The following is a 21,087-nucleotide window of genomic DNA, read 5'->3' on the forward strand; positions in this document are numbered from 1 at the left end:
AGTGAAGATGATGTGATGAGGTGTGTGGTTATTCTAGTGATACGTTTGCGTTGACAAGCAAAAGACTGAAATTCATGATGGCATATAGTCGAATCTCCTGCCCAGTAGCCCCAAAGTGGACGCAGAGCGTAATGGCTCCATTTGACGAACAAATCGTAATCAGGAATGCTAATGCCCTCACTCCATGAGACACTGTGGAGAAGCGACCGCTACAAAAGGAGAAATATTGCCAGTAGCCGGTCGATGTGGCCGAGCGGTTCTAGGCGCTTCGCCTGGAACCGTCGACCGCAACGGTTGCAGGTTGGAATCCTGCCTCGGGCATGGATGTGTGTGTGATGTCCTTAGGTTAGTTAGGTTTAAGTAGTTCTAAGTTGTAGGGGATAGATGACCTCAGATGTTGAGTCCCATAAGTCCCATAGTGCTCAGAGCCATTTGAGCTATTGCCAGTAGAAGTAGGGGTGATTCCAGTGAGTAGGTTGCAGTAGTTATGCATAAATGAAGAGGGCTGCACGGGACAGATTAACATTATGAGTCTTCAGACAGCAGACCATGGCAATAGCAGCCTTCAGGCCTAGGTTAGTTATTGCCAAACTTTTGCACTTTATGGTCACATCAAAACGCTGGACTTGGTGGCAAGTAATTTCTTAGAACTGGTTAACGGTTGTTGTGGGAAGAGACCTAACAGCGAGGTAATCGGTCTCATAGGATTAGGGAAGGACGGGGAAGGAAGTCGGCCGTGACCTTTCAAAGGAATCATCCCGGCATTTGCCTAGTGCGATTCAGGGAAATCACGGAAAACCTAAATCAGGATGGCCGATTCGTAGAACTTTCTCGGATGGAATACTCGAGTCTTATAAGTTCATAGCGCCTCTCGGATCTCCGTTGACGCATTTCGCAAAGCAGACATGTCTACGATGCATGTTGTTTCAGTAATTACTAATCAGGTTCCCTCAACCCGACGTCACCCAAAGCAAGTTCAGCAAAGGATTTGGAGACATTTGTCTGTTAGATACAGATCCCGGCGCCAAAATTTCTTACCTAAAATTCTTACATGTCGCCGGTCGTTAACGCAGCCTTGTGTTGTGACTGTCCACCAGGAGGTAACCATTTTGAATCCTGATGGTGGAGGAAATTTTCAACGTCAGCACATCTCTGCCAAAAGGAGGGTAGGTGGTAATAACCAAACGTGGAGAAGATGTCATACGGTACGTTATTTATATATGTACTTATTCCGAACTAATCTTCCTGCCTGTTATCCAATGTAGATTGTATATCGCACATTTCAATTGCAAAATTAATGAAAATGATGACTTCATAAAACCATTAGATAGTTTATACTATCTGTATTACGTACATACAGAAGCTTTAAACAGACGTGTCATGTTGCACAGGAATTATTACATGACTTCCGAGAGCTATTTGTGATCTAACCATCGATCTGCACTAAACTAAACGATGGCACTCATCAGAACTACAGACTACCTCGCTACAATGAGACTGGTGCTACATTTTTCCACTCAAAGTCACATTATACGGTCCACTTGAAGTTATTCAGTCAAAATAATCGTTTTCATTGTTTGAGACGAGCTGAGTGTTGTCAGGAAAGATAGCCTGGCGTCGTGTCGTTGGTCTCACGTCTCAAAGCGCCTCGCAAGACTTAAAGCGCTACGATACCAGTGTCGAACATCGGAATCTTCAGGAGACCACTCTCCTGAAATGCCCTGAGAGATAAGAAACTGAACGTCCGGCCCTGCCTTTTCAATGAACCTGCCTAATGTACTCAAAACTTCAACTGCCTCTGCAATTTTAACCCTCCCCCCCCCCCCCCCCCCCACTCCCGCACCTCCCACCATTATCAAACTGAAGATTCTTTCTTTTCTTTTCTCCCTAATGCAGTTTAGTACCCATCTAATTGTCATTATTCGTCCATGCCATTACATCTGAAAATCTGCTATTCTATTCTTGACTGAGCTCTTCACACTCCACGTTTCGCTTCCTTTCAAGGCTACACACACTGAATAAAAAACGGAATGTGCATATGGAATATTTTACCGCAAATCGTCTTTCTGGGAGTTTGGCCATCTTGTGCAAACCTTTTTCGTTGACGCCACTTCGACGACTTACGTGTCGACGATGAAGAAATGGTGACCATTAACTAAGGTATTTGACTGTGTTGATCACGAAATATTGCTCCAGAAGTTGGACCATTGCGGAATATGAGGAGAAGCTCACAATTGGTTCACCTTTTACATCAAAACACATAGCAAAAGGTCATTATTCACAGTGTTTAGAATGGCGGTGATGTGGGGTCTGAATGGGGTTTCTCGGAAATAAGCTGATATTGTTAACGAGAAACGACAATAAAGAATATATATATTGAGAGGCCAATGTGAGAATATCCAGACTAGTGAACAGGGATCGATATAAGGTTCGCGAAATTACACCACTTATGGGCCGAAACGCTCGTTTCTGAGCCAAAAATATCCTTTTAGAATGGGAAGAGAAGTGGGGTTGGGGCCACTTCTGTTCCTTATTTATATAAATGGTATGCCCTCTAATATTACGGATAACTCTAAAATATTTCTGTTTGCTGATGACACTAACTTGGTAGTAAAGGATTGGCTCAGTTCCAAACAGTGCAGTTCATGAAATAAGTTCATTGGTTGTAGAAAATAAACAAAAACTAAATCACAGTATGACTTAGTTTCTAAGACACAATTCAACAAAACCTGAAGTAAGCGATCGTTCGACACGAAAATTATTCTACTTTGCTTATTTTCATTCGCTTATGTCGTATGGTATTATATTTTTGGGTTACTCTTCCCATTCTAAAAGAATATTTTTGGCTCAGAAACGGGCGGTTCAGGCAATAAGTGGTGTCATTTGGCGAAGCATATGTTGATCTCTGTTCACAAGTCTGGGTATTCTCACATTGGCCTCGTAATATATATTCTTTACTGTCGTTTCTTGTTAAAATATCAGCTTATTTCCAAGAATAAGCAGCTTCCACTCAGTTAATGCTCGGCAGAAATCCAACATGCATTTAGATCGGACTTCCTTAACTCTTGTGCAGAAAGGTGTGCAGTATACTGCTGCATCCATTTTCAATAAGCTACCACAAGAAAACTAAAATCTTAGCAGTAATCCACGCGCTTTCAAATCTAAAATGAAGACTTTCCTCATGGGTCACTTCTTACATTCTGTTGAGGAGTTCCTTGAATAATTAAGCTGATTCCTATGCTATATTGTTGGCTGCGTTTACTGAAAGTTATGGCTCGACTTTTTTTGGATTCATGAACATTTTATTTTTATCTGTTATTATTTTTATGTTGTATTGTATTGTATCGTATTGTATGCTAACTGGGGGCATAGAAACGACGGAGAGGCTCCATCCCCGCCGCAGCCGCAGCGGTCCACAACACCACGACGACTACGGCAGACCACTTCTTTACCCCTCCGCCGCCCTATACCGAACCACTCTTTCAGTGTTATTGTGCAGTTTGGCCCCCGGTGGACCCCCCCCCTCCATGGAACGTCTCACACCAGGCGAGTGTAACCCCTATGTTTGCGTGGTAGAATAATGGTGGTGTACGCGTACGTGGAGAACTTGTTTGCTCAGCAATCTCTGGAACCGCGCTACCGCTACGGTCGCAGGTTCGAATCTTGCCTCAGGCATGGATGTGTGTGATGTCCTTAGGTTAGTTAGGGTAGGTAGTTCTAAGTTCTAGGGGACTGATGACCTCTGAAGTTAAGTCCCATAGTGCTCAGAGCCATTTTGCGCAGCAATCGCCGATATAGTGTAGCTGAGGCGGACTAAGGGAAACCCGCCCGCATTCGCTGAGGCAGATGGAAAACCGCCTAAAAACCATCCACAGACTGGCTGGCTTACCGGACCACGGCACAAGTCCGCCAGGCGGATTCGTGCCGGGGACCAGGCGCTCCTTCCCGCTCTGGGAAGCCGTGCGTTAGAGCGACGGCTAACCGGGCGGGCTTTATGTTGTAATTTCATGTACTGACACGTTCCATGACGTTGCAGATTTGCTCCTCAATTTGATCCTACGGAACTTGGCGTGTACATAAATAAATAAATAATAACACCTAGTCCCTGAGCAATTTCCTATCACTGAAACTTATATTCAACGTTAACAGATTACTTTTTCAGAAACGTTTTCTTGCTTTTGCCAGCCTACCATCTTCAGGTATTTCGCCATTAAAATAGCTTAATTATTGCTGCTATAAGGTGTGATCTAAAAGTTTCTCTCCGAATGCCGCACAGTCCAGCATCGGCATGTCAATGAAGCGAAATCGCCGTGAGCACAGAGGCAATCATGTCACCAAGGCACAACGGTGAAGATACCCGTTTGGTAAAACGCCGAGTCATGCTGCATCCAGAAGTCCGTAACTTCCTGCTGCACTTCCTCGTCCAACGGGAATCGTCGACCCTTCAAGGACTTTTTTAAGGGGCCGAAGGTGCGATAATCGCGCGGGGTCATCAGAACTATAGAGCGGTAGCTCGTGTGTCTTCCACCTGAGTAGGCGTAACTTCTGCGATACGACATTTGCTATATGTGGAAGTATTTTATGGTGGTGAAAGACGATAGTCGAAACAAGTCGCCTGGAGTAAACGACATAAGCGACATTCCCTCAGAATTAATGAGATCTCTGAGACACCCAACTACGGCAAAATATTCCATCTCATATGCAAGACAGATTGGGCTACCAAAACACCCTCTGACTTACAGAAGAACCTAAAAATTATATCAAACGTAAGCATCCCGGGACACAGTTTTCCACAATGGTTACCTTCGACCGACATGCTGCCCTATAAAAATTCTTCATTCTCCGCTGGATTTCTACCGGTGTTTTCCCTTCGACTGTTAAGAAAAGAATAACAGCTACACTATGTGATTAAAAGTATTCGGACACACCCAAAAACATACGTTTTTCATATTTGGTGTATTGTGCTGCCACCTGTTGCCAGGTACTCTGTATCGCGACCTCAGTAGTCATTAGAGATCGTGAGAGAGCAGAATGGGGCGCTCCGCGGAACTCACGGACATCGAATGTCGTCAGGTGATTCGGCATCACTTGTGTCATACGTCTGTATGCGAGATTTCTAAACTCCTAAACATCCCTAGGTCCGCTTTTTCCGATGTGGTAGTGAAACGGAAACGTGAAGGGATACGTACAGCACGAAAGCGTATGGGCCGACCTTTCTGTTGACTGACAGAGACCGCCGACGGTTGAAGAGGGTCGTAATGTGTAATAGGCAGACATCTATCCAGACAGGAATTTTAGACTGTATCAGGATGCACTGCAAGTACTACAACAGTTAGGCGGGAGGTGAGAAAACTTGGATTTCATGATCGAGCGACTGCTCATAAGCCACACATCACGCCGGTAAAGGCCAAAGGACGCCTCGCTTGGTGTAAGGAGCGTAAACATTGGACGATTGAACTGTGTAAAAACGTGTGGAGTGACGAATAACGGTACACAATGTGGCGATCCGATGACAGGGTGTGGGTATGGCGAATGCCCGGTGAAAGTCATCTTCAGCGTGTGTAGTGCAAACTGTGAAATTCGGAGGCGTTGGTGTTATGGTGTGGTCGTGTTTTTCATGGAGGGGACCTTCACCCCTTGTTGTTTTGGGTGGCACTATCACAGCACAGGCCCACATTGATGTTTTAAGCAACTTCTTGCTTCCCACTGTTGAAGAGCAGTTCGGGGATGGCGATTTCATCTTTCAACACGATCGAGCACCTGTTCATAATGCACGACCTGTGGCGGAGTGGTTAGACGACAATAACATCCCTGTAATGGACTGGCCTGCACAGAGTCCTGACCTGACTCGTTTAGAACACCTTTGGGATGTTTGGGAACGCCGACTTCGTGCCAGGTCTCACCGACCGACATCGAAACCTCTCCTCAGTGCAGCACTCCGTGAAGAATGGGCTGCCATTCCCCAATAAACCTTCGAGCACCTGATTGAACATATGCCTACGAGAGTGGAAGTTGTCATCGAGGCTAGGGGTAGCCGAACACCATATTGAATTCCAGCATTACCGGTGGAGGGCGCCACGAACTTGTAAGTCATTTTCAGCTTTTGATCACATAGTGTAGATGTACCTATCTGGAGATAGTTGGTAATAACATCGCTACAGTCCACGTTTCCACATTTACTGCAGGATCGTCGGGAAGACACGAATGCCACACGAACTCCAAGGCTACATGTCGGTGCTTCTACTGTATACTTGCACCCGAATCGCGTTGCATATACGCGGCAGCAACGCTCTCAAACGAAAACCCTTTGATCGTCTCTTGTATTTTCAGTGTCTCATTTCCCAGACTAAGTCCCTTAGCAGCGCCTGATTTATTCTCGTTGAACTTTACTTCTCTTTCCAAATATTTCTTTCGTTTCCCTTGCTGCTGTCTCACTGTACAGATTGAATAACTCTGGGGTTAGGCTACTACCGTGTCTACCTCGCTCCTCATTGTCCTACTCATATAGCTGCAGGCTGTGAAGTAGTGGACAACTTTTAGCTGTCTGTATTTTGCACCTGCTACCTTAGGATTTCAAAGAGTGTGCTGCAGTCAACATTCTCAAAATCTACAAATGTTATAACGTAGGTTTACCTTTCTTCAACTTATCTTCGGTCGTAGGGTCAGTATAGCCTCGCGTGTTACTACATTCCACTACAACACGAAATGTACTACCCTGAGGTGGATTCGACCAGCGTTTCCATTCTTCTGTAAGTAATTCGTAGCAGTGTTTTGCAACCATGACTTATTAGGCTGACAGTTAGGTGATAATCACGCGATTAAACATTTATCTTTGATATAATTATCATTATCTTCTTGAAGTCTGAGGGTGGTTTGGTAGTCTTACATATCTTGCATACCGCAAAGAATCGAAAAATTGTGTTGGCTGTCTCAAGGGTGTCAATAATTCTGAGAGAATGTCTTTTTACTTCAGGCGCCTTGTTTGGACTTTCGTCTTTCAGCACTATGTAAAATTCTTCTTACAGTATAACTTATTCCAAGCCTTGTTCTTTTTGTTTCTCGTATTGATTTTCATAATTTTATGTTTAAATTCGTTTCCTTTGTATGTCCAATCTGTACATTTCGGCCACGTTTCACCTTTCCCTTCTTTGCGTAGATTCCTTCCCATCGAGGCGTTTGATATTGAAAGAGCTGTTTCCTAATTATGCGATTGTTTTTTATAATTTTCACATACGTTGCATCTATTTTTCCAATAATCATGCATGCGTCAACACCTTTGCATTTCTCCTCTAGACATTCCTGCAGACCCTGAACAAAAATAATGGGAACTGTCGAGTTCTAAAGTGCACTGCACAAATAAATCGTCTAACAGCCCCGTCAAGTGGTCGAGAGTATGTTCGTTGCAGCTTAAATACGTAAATTAGTTACGAACGAAAGATCACAGTACTAGGTTTCATATCCACTGATGCCTGTAAGCTACAAAATGTGCATCTTCGCTTAAAATGATACGAATAGCAATTTTATTGGTTAGTGGAGCAGTGGAATACCGTTATATGCAGCGCTGAGTGAACGTTCAAGAGATGGTACTTGTGGGATTGTGTGGGTGCTTGATGATAGCTTGGCGATCGTCATATCCCGCTAGTGTGTTGTAGAGACCAGAAATCCGGTTAATTTCGTGTGAGGCCGATTCTTCTGGTCCGCAGCTCATGGTCGTGCGGTAGCGTTCTCGCTTTCCGCGCTCGGGTTCCCGGGTTCGATTCCCGGCGGGGTCAGGGATTTTCTCTCCCTCGTGATGAGTGGATGTTGTGTGATGTCCTTAGGTTAGTTAGGTTTAAGTAGTTCTAAGTTCTAGGGGACTGATGACCATAGATGTTAAGTCCCATAGTGCTCAGAGCCATTTGAACCATTTTTTTTTTATTCTTCTGTAGCACAGTCACCACATTTTATTTACTTACTGTGTTTTTATCCTGACATGATTAGGACCTTAAGTCTCTTTGTTTCGTCGAGCAAAGAATTTTCCACAATTTACATTACATTTACAGTGACACACTTGTAGCACGGTCAGCACATTTTGTTTACTTATTGTGTTTTCATCCTGACATGATTAGGACCTTAAGCCTCTTTGTTTCGTCGAACAAAGAATTTTCCACAATTTACATTACATTTACAGTGACACACTTGTAGCACGGTCAGCACATTTTGTTTACTTATTGTGTTTTCATCCTGACATGATTAGGACCTTAAGCCTCTTTGTTTCGTCGAACAAAGAATTTTCCACAATTTACATTACATTCACAGTGACACACTTGATATAAGAGGCTTTACTTTTGGAATGGAATCCAAAGTGTAGAAATCGTTATGACAGAAACAGTAAAAACAATAATACATTGACGGAAAAAGATTGCAACACCAAGAACGAGTTGTGCGACATAGACGAAAGTTGGTAGACGTGTTTCTACATCTGAAACATAATGTCTCTTCAAATTTCGCACCAGTCGCTTAAGAGTGTCGCAAGTGCGCCACTACGTGGATACATATCAGGTTTATTTTAAAGACACGTTGTAACGGCCGTGAGATTGGACGTGATGAACTGATGCTAGTCAAGAACGCATTTAAGGAGACAAAGACACCAACACCTCACTGAGTTTGAACGAGATCGTGTAGTAGGGCTACGAGAAACTGGATGCTCCTTCTGTGCAGAACGGCTTGGCACCAATTTGGCCACCGTACATGATTGCTGACAGCGATGGTGACGAGAATGTACAGTCGCAAAAAGACCGGGCTCCGGACGGCCACGTGGTACTACCGAGTTGGCAGAATATCATGTGCTATGGCACGTCAGATTGCATCTGACAATTTGAGTAGCGGTTGGTACAACAGTGCCGCAACGAACTGTTACAAACCTATTGCTTCAAGGACAGCTCCGAGCCAGAGCCGTGTAGCGTGCATTCCACTGACTCCAAAAGCATCTCCATCTGCGACTTCAGTGGTGCCAAGGGAGAGCCTGTTGAAGGCAAGGTGGAGGCCTGGTGAAAGTTGGTTCTGCCTCGGTGCCAGTGATGGCCGTGTGTTGGTTAGATGATGATGATGTTCGGATTATGGGGCGCTCAACTGCGCGGTTATCAGCGCCCGGACAAATTCCCAACCTTTTCTCAGCCCAGTCTTGCCACGAGGATGAATGATGATGAAATGATGAGGACAACACAAATACTCTGTCATCTCGAGGCAGGTGAAAATCCTTGACCCCGCCGGGAATCGAATCCCGGACCCCGAGCTCGGGAAGCGAGAACGCTACCGCGAGACCACGAGCTGCGGACGTGTGTTGGTTAGAAGGAGGCCAGTTGAGGACGTGCATCCAACCAGCCTGCGTGCTAGACATCTGGACCTACGCCTGGAGCTATTGTCCAGGGGGCGATTTCGTTTGACAGCAGAAAAAATGGTTCAAATAGCTCTGAGCACTATGCGACTTAACTTCTGAGGTCATCAGTCGCCTAGAACTTGGAACTAATTAAACCTAACTAACCTAAGGACATCACACACATCCATGCCCGAGGCAGGATTCGAACCTGCGACCGTAGCGGTCGCTCGGTTCCGGGCTGAAGCGCCTAGAACCGCACGGCCACTCCGGCCGGCCTGACAGCAGAAGTACTGATACTAAAATGTAGAATTTCACGACCGGAAATATCATGTCCATTATAATTATCCGGGCTGACGTGCCGTGGTCGGTTGATGAATTCTGTGTCAATTCCCAACGTTTCGTCTCAGACTGCGGGAGACATCTTCAAGGGGGTCCGTAGCTCGATGGAAGGTCCAACACACCCACTGGCTCGCTACTGACTGACTGACATACTACTGACTGTCAGTCAGTAGCGAGACAGTGGGTGTGTTGGACCTTCCATCGAGCTACGGACCCTCTTGAAGATGTCTCCCGCAGTCTGAGACGAAACGTTGGGAATTGACACAGAGTTCATCAACCGACTACGGCATAACAGCCCTGATAATTATAATGGACAGCAGAAGTACTCTCATTGTTATCTCATGCACCCTGACTGCAAATTTGTACGTCATTCTGGTGATTCGACCTTTGTGCTGCCATTTGTGAACAACATTCCAGGGGTGTTTTACGACAGGATGTTCAAATGTGTGTGAAATCATATGGGTCTTAACTGCTATCACCAGAACGTTAGTCGCTAATCTTCCTTTGGGGCTTCCAGCAAACACACATCATTTTCTTTTGTAGACGACAGGATTCTACTGCTTCTAGGGAAAATTCTGCTTCTAGGCCGTTATCACATTGTAACAAGCATACCACGGTCCAACTGCTTAAGGCTACACACTACTTAACCTAAATTATCGTAATGACAAACACACACGCCCATGCCCGAGGGAGGGCTCGAAGGTCCGCCGGGACCAGCCGCACATTCCAGGACTGCAGCGCCCGTAGACCGCTCGGCTAATCCCGCGCGGCTACAACAGGATAACGCTTGCCCACATGCCTCTGTTGTAGCACAACATGTCCGTACGGAGCTTCGACATGTTGCCTTGGCCTGCTCAATCTCCAGATCTGCCTCCAGTCGAGAACATATGGGACACCATCTGACGACAGTTCCAGCGTCACCCACAAAGAGCATTAACCGTCCGTATATTGGCCGTCTAAGTGCAACAGGCGTGAAACGTCATCCCCCAAACTGATATATGGCACCTGTACAATACAATGCATGCACGCTTGCATGCTTACAATCAGCATTCTGACTTATCTCGCAGTTATATTTGCCTGTGATCTTGCAATGTTTATCACTTAAATATGTTACCTAGACAAACGTATTTCCGAAATTTCATTACTCCACATTAATTGTTTTTTGTCTCTGGGATTTTTTTTCCGTCAGTGTAGTTATAGCAGAACAACACAGTTTACGTTAATTTGTGAAGAGTAACATTATACATATGATTTACAATCAGATTGATTCAGTTTATAGATCATAGCGGCGAACGGCGTAAAAAACAATGGCGAAGGAGGACGAAAGTGGTGGAATACAAATAATGAAAAAGAGGAGGAAAAAATCACGTGACCTACTGAAAAACGAGAATAAGAATAAACAGACGTAGGATAATAAGTGTATTTAGTTTAATATTTCACGGAGAGAAACTGACATACTACTGCTGATATCGTCAGACACATTTATGTTGCACACGTAGCGCACACGTTTGTTCACAGTACTAACAGTTTGTTTTCACTATTTGTTCCATCGTAGATTACATCGCAGCAGTGCGGAAACATTTAATGTTACTTATAATCCGTTTTGATTGCAAAATGTTTATTCACACGACCGGTTTCGGTTCCTCTAGAACCATCTTCAGATCTGAAATGACAATGATACTAATTTACTATTTCATAAATGCAAACCTATTTCATCCTATCCGATCAACATCAAATGTACCAGAACGTATCTGCAATTTCGGTTACAGGAGTAACCCGTCTACACACAGCACCCTTCACATGATCCGTCACGTTAAATTGGTTGGCAGAATGCACGTCATTTATATTAATTATAAAACTCTAACCGACAGGTGGCGTCTGGTACATTTGTTACATTACAAATGCACATACTGTATTTTTATTGTGCATTGTTTATTTTAATTTTGACAAGTACAGATTTTAACCTTGACAACTACAGATTTTAACTAAGTATTTTTAGAGATAAAAGCAAATTAGAAAATTCTACTTAATACAGTATGTGAATATGTAAGGTAACAAATGTACCAGACGCCACGTGTCGGCAAAAGTTTTATAATTAATAAAAATGACGTGCATTCTGCCAACCAGCTCAATGTGACGCAGCATGTGAAGGTTGCTGTGTGTGGTCGGGTTACTCCTGTAAGCGAAATTGCATGTACGTTCTGGTACATTTGATGTTGTCGGATAGGATGAAATAGGTTTGCATTTGTGAAATAGTAAATTAGTGCTATTGTCATTTCAGATCTGAAGATGGTTCTAGAGGAACCGAAACCGGTCATGTGAATAAACATTTTGCAATCAAGACGGATTATAAGTAACATTGTATAACCAGTGATTGAGCTATCCCATCAGACATTATGTCTGTTTTTGCGGAAGTATTTACCGAAGTTTCTGGAGGATTCAGAGACGAGAGTAAGTATTTCTAAGCACAGCACGTGATGCCAATTTCAAGTGATCATCCAAAGTTAGGCTTAAGCTCTTGACCGGTTTCTATTACGCTGAAGTTTTCGGTGAATTTAGGACTTTTTGACTTCTGCTGAAAAACTAAAACTTATTTTAGGTCCAGATTTTACTCCCATCTGAACGCTGAAGCCAGGTCGTCATTTATTCGACCGATAGCACTAATAATATCTGCAGGTCTGATGCTTAAGTAATGATGAATTTCAGGGTTTTAATCGAACACTTCATAAACGCTGGTATTTGTGAAAACGTAATAGACCGTAGTATCCTTGTTACAATGTGATAACGGCCTAGAAGCAGAATTTTCCCTAGAAGCAGTAGAATCCTGTCGTCTACAAAAGAAAATGATGTGTGTTTGCTGGAAGCCCCAAAGGAAGATTAGGGACTAACGTCCTGGTGATAGCGATGTCATTTGAGAGGAAGTACAAACTCGTAGTACGTAGTAGGAAAGTGCGCGCGTCCTTTTCGAAGGAATCATCACGGTGTTTGCCTTAAGCGGTTTAGGTAAATAACGTAAAACCTGAAGTTGGGTAGGCAGTCGAGAATTTAAGCCCTGGTCGCTTCCGAAAGCGAGTCCATTGTCTTAACAACCGCGTCGCTTGCCTGTGGGATAAGGTACAGCGTACGTTGCCTGATTGCCAGACGTATCAGTTCGTTCATAACCCCACCAATTTCTATTCAACATGCTACAGGGACAATAGGAACAAATTCGCGTTCAGTGTATCATATATTAGAGAAAAAAGATTGAAGACTGTAGTCGTAGGAAAAGGATGCCTACAAGTTATTAATTTCACGTTTCGTGTCTTTGGAATGAACATCAGTGAGGATTCGAAGACTTCTGGTGATAGGGTGTATTACACAGAATGCAGATCAGCTTACCTCACAATTCTTTCTCGCCGCCTGTCGAATGCCTTCTCTGTCATCGGACAGAGTCTTCTCACTGTTTTCAAAGTACTTCGCCTGCAAGCGCTCTACGTCAGAAATAGCAGTTCTGCAAGAAACCAAGACATTAGGAAATGAAAACATGTACTGGATATCACAAAATAACATAAAAAGGAGGAAAACTACAATGGAAAATAAAACGGCATTTCAGGAAATATGAAGCATGTGGCTGTATAATGGAAATTAGATTTCATGGTGTATTTACATTCTTGTTGTCTATGGCCGACCGGGGTGGCCGAGCGGTTCTGAGCGCTACAGTCGGGAACCGCGCGACTGCTACGGTCGCAGGTTCGAATCCTGCCTCGGGCATGGATGTGTGTGATGTCCTTAGGTTAGTTAGGTTTAAGTAGGTCTAAGTTCTAGGGGACTGATGACCTCATAAGTTAAGTCCCATAGTGCTCAGAGCCATTTGAACCATTTGTCTATGTTTTATAGCTGTATTCAGTTTTTTATTTCACTGTAGCGCCTGAGCTGATCTTCTTTGAGGCATTCCGATTGTATTAATGCGGATAAACAGAAAAGAACGAAGCAATGAATGAGAAAAGTAGCCACTGTATTAGTTTTTAGACGCTGACTACCGGCCGTTGTGGCCGAGCGTTTCTAGGTGTTTCAGTCCGGAACCGTTCTACTGCTACGGTCGCAGGCTCGAATCCTGCCTCAGGCATGGATGTGTGTGATGTCCTTAGGTTAGTTAGGTTTAAGTAGTTCTAAGTTTAGGGGACTGATGACCTCAGATATTAAGTCCCATAGTGCTTACAAAAATGGTTCAAATGGCTCTGAACACTATGCTACTTAACTTCTGAGGTCATCAGTCGCCTAGAACTTAGAACTAATTAAACCTAACTAACATAAGGACATCACACAGATCCATGCCCAAGGCAGGATTCGAACCTGCGACCGGAGCGGTCGCTCGGCTCCAGACTGTAGCGCCTAGAACCGCACAGTGCTTACAGCCATTTGAAACATTTGAACAGACTGAATGAGCAATAATAAGAAAATCTTCTTCTTTCACACATTAAAATATTTTCAGTAGCGCAACTACAGGTACTACGTAGATCTATATAAACATATGGGTGTTTTAGTGCAGATTACGTTATTTGCACAATAGTTTTAATTTTATTGAGAGACGTAGTAATGTGGCGAACTTATAAGAAGCAAAATATGGAAAGATACACAGTGGCAGACACATCTAGGCGCGACGAACCAAACCATTCATAAGTCATGAACGGGTTTGGAGTGTGGACTGAACATCGATGATTATCATGTGTTTTCATGTGTTTGATGAGTGCTACATTGTTATCGTGGTGCTCTAAGGAGAAGAGGGCGCAGTCGCTGTCGTTGGCAGGCATATTTTGTTCATCTCCGGCAGAAGTCTAGATAACCGTTGATCTGAATGTGTCGTATCCTCAGTCCTTCACTGCTTGACCATCACATCTAATTAGGTATATGGGCAGCAATCAAGTCCACATTTATGAGACTGCTTAAGCATCACAAAACCATGTCATAGGGGAATATTGTACCATTCGTTGTACTTAAATAACGACATTTGTTATGCCACCTTGGGAGTAGAGCTAAAATGCTGATGGGATCACGTTTTATCGTGTTATTTTACTGCTCTTTCGAGATACTAAAACAGCTTATTTGACTCCATCCTGTGGTGAGAGACATTAGCGAACCACTCCTCAAGCGATGTGAATAAACCAGTTCGTGGCTCGCTGCTACATCCCATTTAGACCCTCCAGTTGTTTGGTAGCGTGTGTTGCGATACAGTAGGATGAACTCGAGGATATTGTGCGCTTTTCAGTGTTCCTCCTTCAAAGAGAAGATGTGTGCACCCGGCTGGAGGACAGCCAGACAGTAGGAACTGAGGAAATCAGAGAACGCTCGACACCGTCAATATCCACAAATCGTAAGCACCGTTTGGCCCTGCAGGGTGGTCAGAAACAGTCCGAAAAGCTTATGGGGGTGTTTCAGGGATAGTCGTGCTAAGAAATAATTGTTAAGAAAAAAATTCAGTACGTTGCGCCGCTTCCAAGTTATTTGGCACTGAAGTTAGCCAGTCAGATCGTTGTACATGCAAATTGCAAACCTGTAAGCGCTAAAATGCGACTATGCACAGACATGAGTGGTCCGTGTGTGTCCACTTCTCGAACGTCTCATTACCAATGAAAGTGAGCCGTTTTCGGAAGTAGTAAATTTAAGCTAGGTGAGCAAAAGTTACATTGCTCAGTTTGAGAAAACCAAACGAAGAACACGTTCGGCAACTCTGGCAGGCTACTTGAATTTGAGCGGGCAACGACCTCATTGGCTAACTTCAGTGCTAAATAACACGGAAACGGCGCAACGTATCGCATTTTTCCTTAATAATTATTTCTCTCACAACCTTCCTTGCAACACTCTCACAAGCTTTACGGACAGTTTGTGACCACCCTGTGTATTAACCTGTGGAATCCTGTCCACTCGTGTCTTATAGGCTGCCTAGAAAGCTGTTTCTTTCGGATAGCTAGACAACATACAAGCAAATCATATTAATAGACTTTATAGCAGTAACTGAATTGATAATACTTAAATTTCTATTTACGAGTTGTCGCAAGCAATTGGTGACATGCAAGTAATCAATGACCTTCAGCGTACACAATTTCCATGTAAGCAAGGCATAACAGATCACACAAGCTCGTATGTCACTGCGGCTCTTCAAGTGCGTCTTTTTGTGCCTCTCTTCTAGTCCTGGTCTACTAGTGCGGCGAGGCTAGGTGGCGCATCGCTTTTATTCTCTTCGTACACGTGTTGCTCCTATCGTGGTAACCTAGTCGGCGTGTTATCGGCTGACGTCGGCTCGCAGCCATCTCTGCTGTATCGTTCTTGATCTTCGTGCTAATAATTGTCGTTAAGCCGAAACATAACCACAATAAAAAAGTATCGTCAGGCAAAATTCTGAAGAGATTTGAGGCGACTGTCAGGAGGAGGTCTACGTCGATAATTTAACAAGTTATCTAGGGTCAAATCTGAGAAAAGGGAGTAAGTGAAAGAGGATTGTAACCATTTTCATTTACTGCTCGGACGATGTTATCTGTCATCAGAGGCGAAAATTATGATTTTGTGTATGCGTGGTTGTAGGTGCATGTGTGTCATATCGTAGGCAGAACAGTCAGTGTGGCGTGGAGTGTATGGATTCCTTCACTACTTACCACTAAAGGCAGAGTGGGCTATTCCAGGAATAATCCATACAAGAGTCTGGGATTATTCAGCCAAATACCCCAGTTGAGAAAATCTGGAAGGGATTTTCAGCTTCGGCACTTGGCTTACATCCAAGAATGAACTTGAGCAGACCAGATGGCTGGGAACTATTTTTAATTTAATTTGTCCCTGACAAAAATTATTAAGGCTAGTCTACTTGAATGTGTATTTGTTCGTGTGTATACTGAGAAAAATCGATGACTTGGTTCGACATGTAAAGTGATTTAGGGATTCCGTTTCCTTTTTGTTTTTTCCCTGCGCTTTCCATTCTCCACTCCTAGGAGCAGATCCGACAGATCATAGACTCACGGTTCTGTTCAGCCAATGCCAGGCGAACTGATAGTGGGAGTTTCCATTTCGCAAGAAATGAGAGTGGCTTACCAGTTGTGATATTTGCCTGACAAACCAAGGATGCATTCCGACAACCTAGACCAGAACTAAGAAACTTAAACTATTTTAATCTGTTTCTGGTAGAATGTCATCATTATTCCAGACAAAAATTAAAATTTTGTGTGTGTATCTCCTCGAGGTAAAAGCATTACAGACGGCAATGTTGAAACTTAAAATTTTCGGGACGTATATGGACACCTTCGTAGTACGGCCACAAGGGGCAGGAACGCTTCTTGCATTTCTGGAGCACCTTAACTCCCCCCATCCGAGCATTTGCTCCTCCATGGAAGTGGAGAAAAATGGAGAACTCCCATTGTTAGCTGTCCTGGTCCGCAGAAAAGAAGCGGTTCCTCAGGTCACAGTGTGTTCCATATACCAACTAACACTGACCTATATCTACTAGCTGCCTTAACGTATCTCAGTGCACTGGCGCATTACGGACTGTAGTTCATAGCGCTAGAGTATCTCAGATGCAGGAAGCTTATCATCAGAGCTTAGCCATCTTCACTCTGTGTTTGTAAAAAAACGGACACTTTGATAAACAGATTCATATTACATTTCAGCATGCACGCACTAAACCTCGAGAACAGCCAGAAGCAACGGTGAATTCCACGAGGACGATTCTTCTATCCTACGTAGGTGGCGCGGCTTCTAAGATCGCCCGGCTGTTGAAGAATGCAAACGATGCTGGGTTCTGTTAAAGACGACCTAGGATATAGATCTTAGGAGACAAGGGATGTATAAATTCCCGTGCCAATATGGGAAACCTTACACTGACCGGACTTGTCATACTCTTAAGGATGGACGCCTCCAAGGTCTGGGACTCCATCACTAAACAAGCGTTCGAATGTAACTACCTGGTTAACAGAGACGTGTGATTCGAGCTGAGAAAAAAATGAGGACCAGCATTGGCGGTACTAAGACATCGTCGGCTGCAGACGAACGAATCCGAGAAAACACAAACGGGGAATCGGAGTCCGGACACTTAAATTAGGCACCAACATTCAGCTCGCGCATGCGCTGGGACGCGTTTCGCGACCGCGCCTTTTCCCGCGTTGCGAATGAGAAGACCGTGGGCCGTTCCTCCGGCAAGAGGCACTGGATATCGCCGTCCTCCACGATATGTCTACGATGATGTTGTAGCCGAACCCCTTGGGGCCTGCGCTTTTCTAGCGAGCCAGTGCATATATTGGCGAGCCTCTGAAGCAACACGTCAGTAGGCACCTGAAGATGACAAACAGCTGCCACAACATTATCCGGCGTGACGCCCGTGAACCAGTGAAGCAGTTATCACGTCTCGAAAGTCTAAAGCAGCACAAGATTTTTATACCTCAGAGACAATATTCTGAATTTCTGTATTATTTGATTGTCTAGCGTAGAACGTATTTTAAAGAAAAATACGAATTTTTATTTCATCTGGACATCTATGCAGTTTCCACCACCAGTTCGTTAGTTGTTGGCTTGGTATGCACGACTCCTATGTTGGTCCTAGCACGTCGAAGCCGCATTTTTTTCCCGCTTGAAAACTGATTACTTCTCAGGACACTGCAATCATATTTGGTTCTAGATCGAATAATACTCCTGAAAACCAAAATATTCTGGCTCCTGTCCATGATACCAATTACATTATGTTTAAGACTGAGCTGTAAAATTTCTGACAGGTAAGCAATACCCCAGATCTTACTGGAAAGCGTCTGTGATCATTCCTAATTTCTTTCGTCAAAGGATTATTATGTAAGGCAATCTGGGTCGAATTTTCCATTGTAGGAAGCCCCTGTAAGAAATCGTTTGAGAGCCTGGCAGAAAATTGTTGAACTGACTAATAAGTCTGTCCTAAATTTCATCGATGCAAATAGAAAGTTCAGTGCGTACCTAAGAGTTAGCTGACCCTGGATTCTCTCCAGCTTTAGAAGTAGTATAATAATATCTGGAAGACACTCAAAGAAATATACTATTTCTTCTCTCCAACGGCCAATATTTTGGCCCTAAGCAATTATAAAGCACTGCCAGGACTAAAATACTAGAACCAACGAACAATAGGGGTTAACGTTCTATTGAAAACGAGATTATTGGCGGCGGAAAACAAGCTCGAATTGAGAAAGATAACAGATCGTCTCCTTCTCGAAGAAAACAGGTCAGCAAATACCTTAAGCGACCTAGGGAAACTATAAAAAACCTATATCTGTTTGATGGGCTGGGGATGGAAGTTTCTGGCTTCTCGAATCCGAGTGCAGTCTCTTTACCGCTCTTTCTCCTCGCTTCATAGTAAAATGCTACATCGATTTTCGTTTGTCAACAACAACCGCCAAGAAATAATGGTCTGCTGCTTGTGCTGCAAATTTTACGTGTTCTTGTATTACTAAGGCGAGCAGCGTTTGCTCTAAAATTACACAAAGGAAACAAACGTCATGGAATAGCTCCAAATATCGTGTTACATCACCTTTTCCCGGCGTAGTGCAGCAACTCCTCATTGCATGGACTCAACAAGTCTTTGGAAGTCCCTGAAACGTTGAACCATCTGCCTCTATAGCTGTCCATAATTGCGAAAGTGTAGCCAGTGCAGAATTTAGTGTATGAACTGATTTCTCGATTGTGTCCCAGAAATGTTTGATGGATTTATTTCGGGCGATCTGGGTGGCTAAATCATTCCCTCGAACTGTCCAGAATGTTCTTCAAACCAATAGTGAACGACTATGGCTTGGTAAAATGGCGAATCGGTGTTTGGGAACGTGAAGTTCTTGAATGGATGCAAATAATCTGCAAGTAGCCGAACATAACAGATTCCAGTCAATGATATGTTCAGTTGGACTAGAGGACCCACTCCATTTCATGTGAAGTCGGCCCACAACTTTATGGAGCCACCACCCGCTTTCATAGTGCCTTGTTGACAACTTGGGTCCACGGCTTTGCGGTGTCTGCGCCATACTCGAATCCTTCCATCAGCTCTTACCAACTGAAATTGGGTCTCGTCTGAGCGGTTCTTCAGTCGTCTAGGATGCAACTTATATGGTCACAAGCTGGTGCTGCAGATGATGTAGCGCTGTTAGCAAACACACTCATATGCCCCACATGTCTCATTCATGCCAAATTTCGCTGCACTATCCTTACAGATGCGTTCGTCGTAGTCTGACACTGATTTCTATGGTTATTTCATGCAGTGTTGCTTGTCTGTTAGCACTGACAGCTCTAAGAAAACACTGCTACTCTTGGTCATTAGGTGTAGGCTGTTAGCCACTGCATTGTCCATAGTGAGAGGTGTTATTGGCACACTGTTGACACTGTGGATCTCGGAATGTTAAATTCCCTAAGGATTTCCGAAATGGACTGTCCATGCATCTAGGTCCAAGTACCATTCCATGTTCAGAATCTGTTAATTCCTGTTGTGCAGCCATAATCACGTCGAACACCTTTTCACATGAATCACTTGACCACAAATGACAGTTTTCTTCTGGTTATTTATAACGATATTCCTGTGAATCACCACAGGGCTTTGACCGTCTGACTTCTGGAAATAAGTTTGGTGATGTATGGGATAGGGATTTTCGATTCTGGATATGATTTCAGGCAGTGTTCTCTCAGTATCTGTAGATAACTTCCTGGTTTGCTAGGTAGAGCTAGCAAGTTGGAAGGATTGATTTAGGAATCACAACTTGCTTGCATAGGGAAAGGATGATGACTAAACTGGGTAGGTTGGGGTAAGGTCTCTAGTTTTTCTCAGACCTCTTCAGCAGTGTGTCTTTTGCTCGGATCTGGGTGAGGCACTCCATCTCACACTGGATGGTTGCTGCTTTGTTGTCCAATGCTTCTAGTGAGAGGGACTGAGCTCTTATGATGAGTTCCTTCAGCAGCTCTATGATGTCTTTCATATCCTTTCCTATCCTCACAACGAGCTGACATGACGCCTGAATGGTCACCTCCGTGGTCGTCAGCTCAGTGTGAGTTGCTACCCGTAAGGTCTTCTGCAGCTCATTCTGAGTCGTTGTACCTAAGGTCTCTTGAGTGGTCTGCGTTAATGTAGCACCCAAATTATGAATGGCTGCTCAATCTGTGTGGCTGCCTCGACACACTATGGCATGGCTGCTGCCTTCTCATGGTTTGATGCAGCGCTTCTGCATTTGCAAGCATCTTAGTGGCACGCATTTTGGCACCGATTTCTTCATTAACAGCGTGTCAGCCTATGCGACCTCTGCCACCAGGGGCCGGGGCGCCATACTGACTGCTCGGTGATCGGTGCTGTTGTGTGTGACGTCTCTGCCCACCCCCCCCCCCCAATCCCACTCTTATTACTGGGTGGTGGAGGTGCACTTCGCCACACGCTGATG

The 21,087-nt window shown here is 44.1% G+C and overlaps 1 protein-coding gene across 1 annotated transcript in view; it reads right to left on the bottom strand.

Annotated features, from left to right (window-relative positions):
- LOC124620640 (estradiol 17-beta-dehydrogenase 2-like) overlaps nucleotides 1–21,087 on the bottom strand; it is a 186,876-nt gene that overhangs the window by 19,297 nt on the left and 146,492 nt on the right. Inside the window, exon 6 of the mRNA XM_047147083.1 lies at nucleotides 13,076–13,187. Coding sequence (XP_047003039.1) covers nucleotides 13,076–13,187 — 112 coding nt within the window. The remainder of the gene's footprint in view (nucleotides 1–13,075; nucleotides 13,188–21,087) is intronic.

Source organism: Schistocerca americana, chromosome 1 (genome assembly GCF_021461395.2).
Source record: "Schistocerca americana isolate TAMUIC-IGC-003095 chromosome 1, iqSchAmer2.1, whole genome shotgun sequence".
Classification (NCBI taxonomy): Eukaryota; Metazoa; Arthropoda; class Insecta; order Orthoptera; family Acrididae; genus Schistocerca; species Schistocerca americana.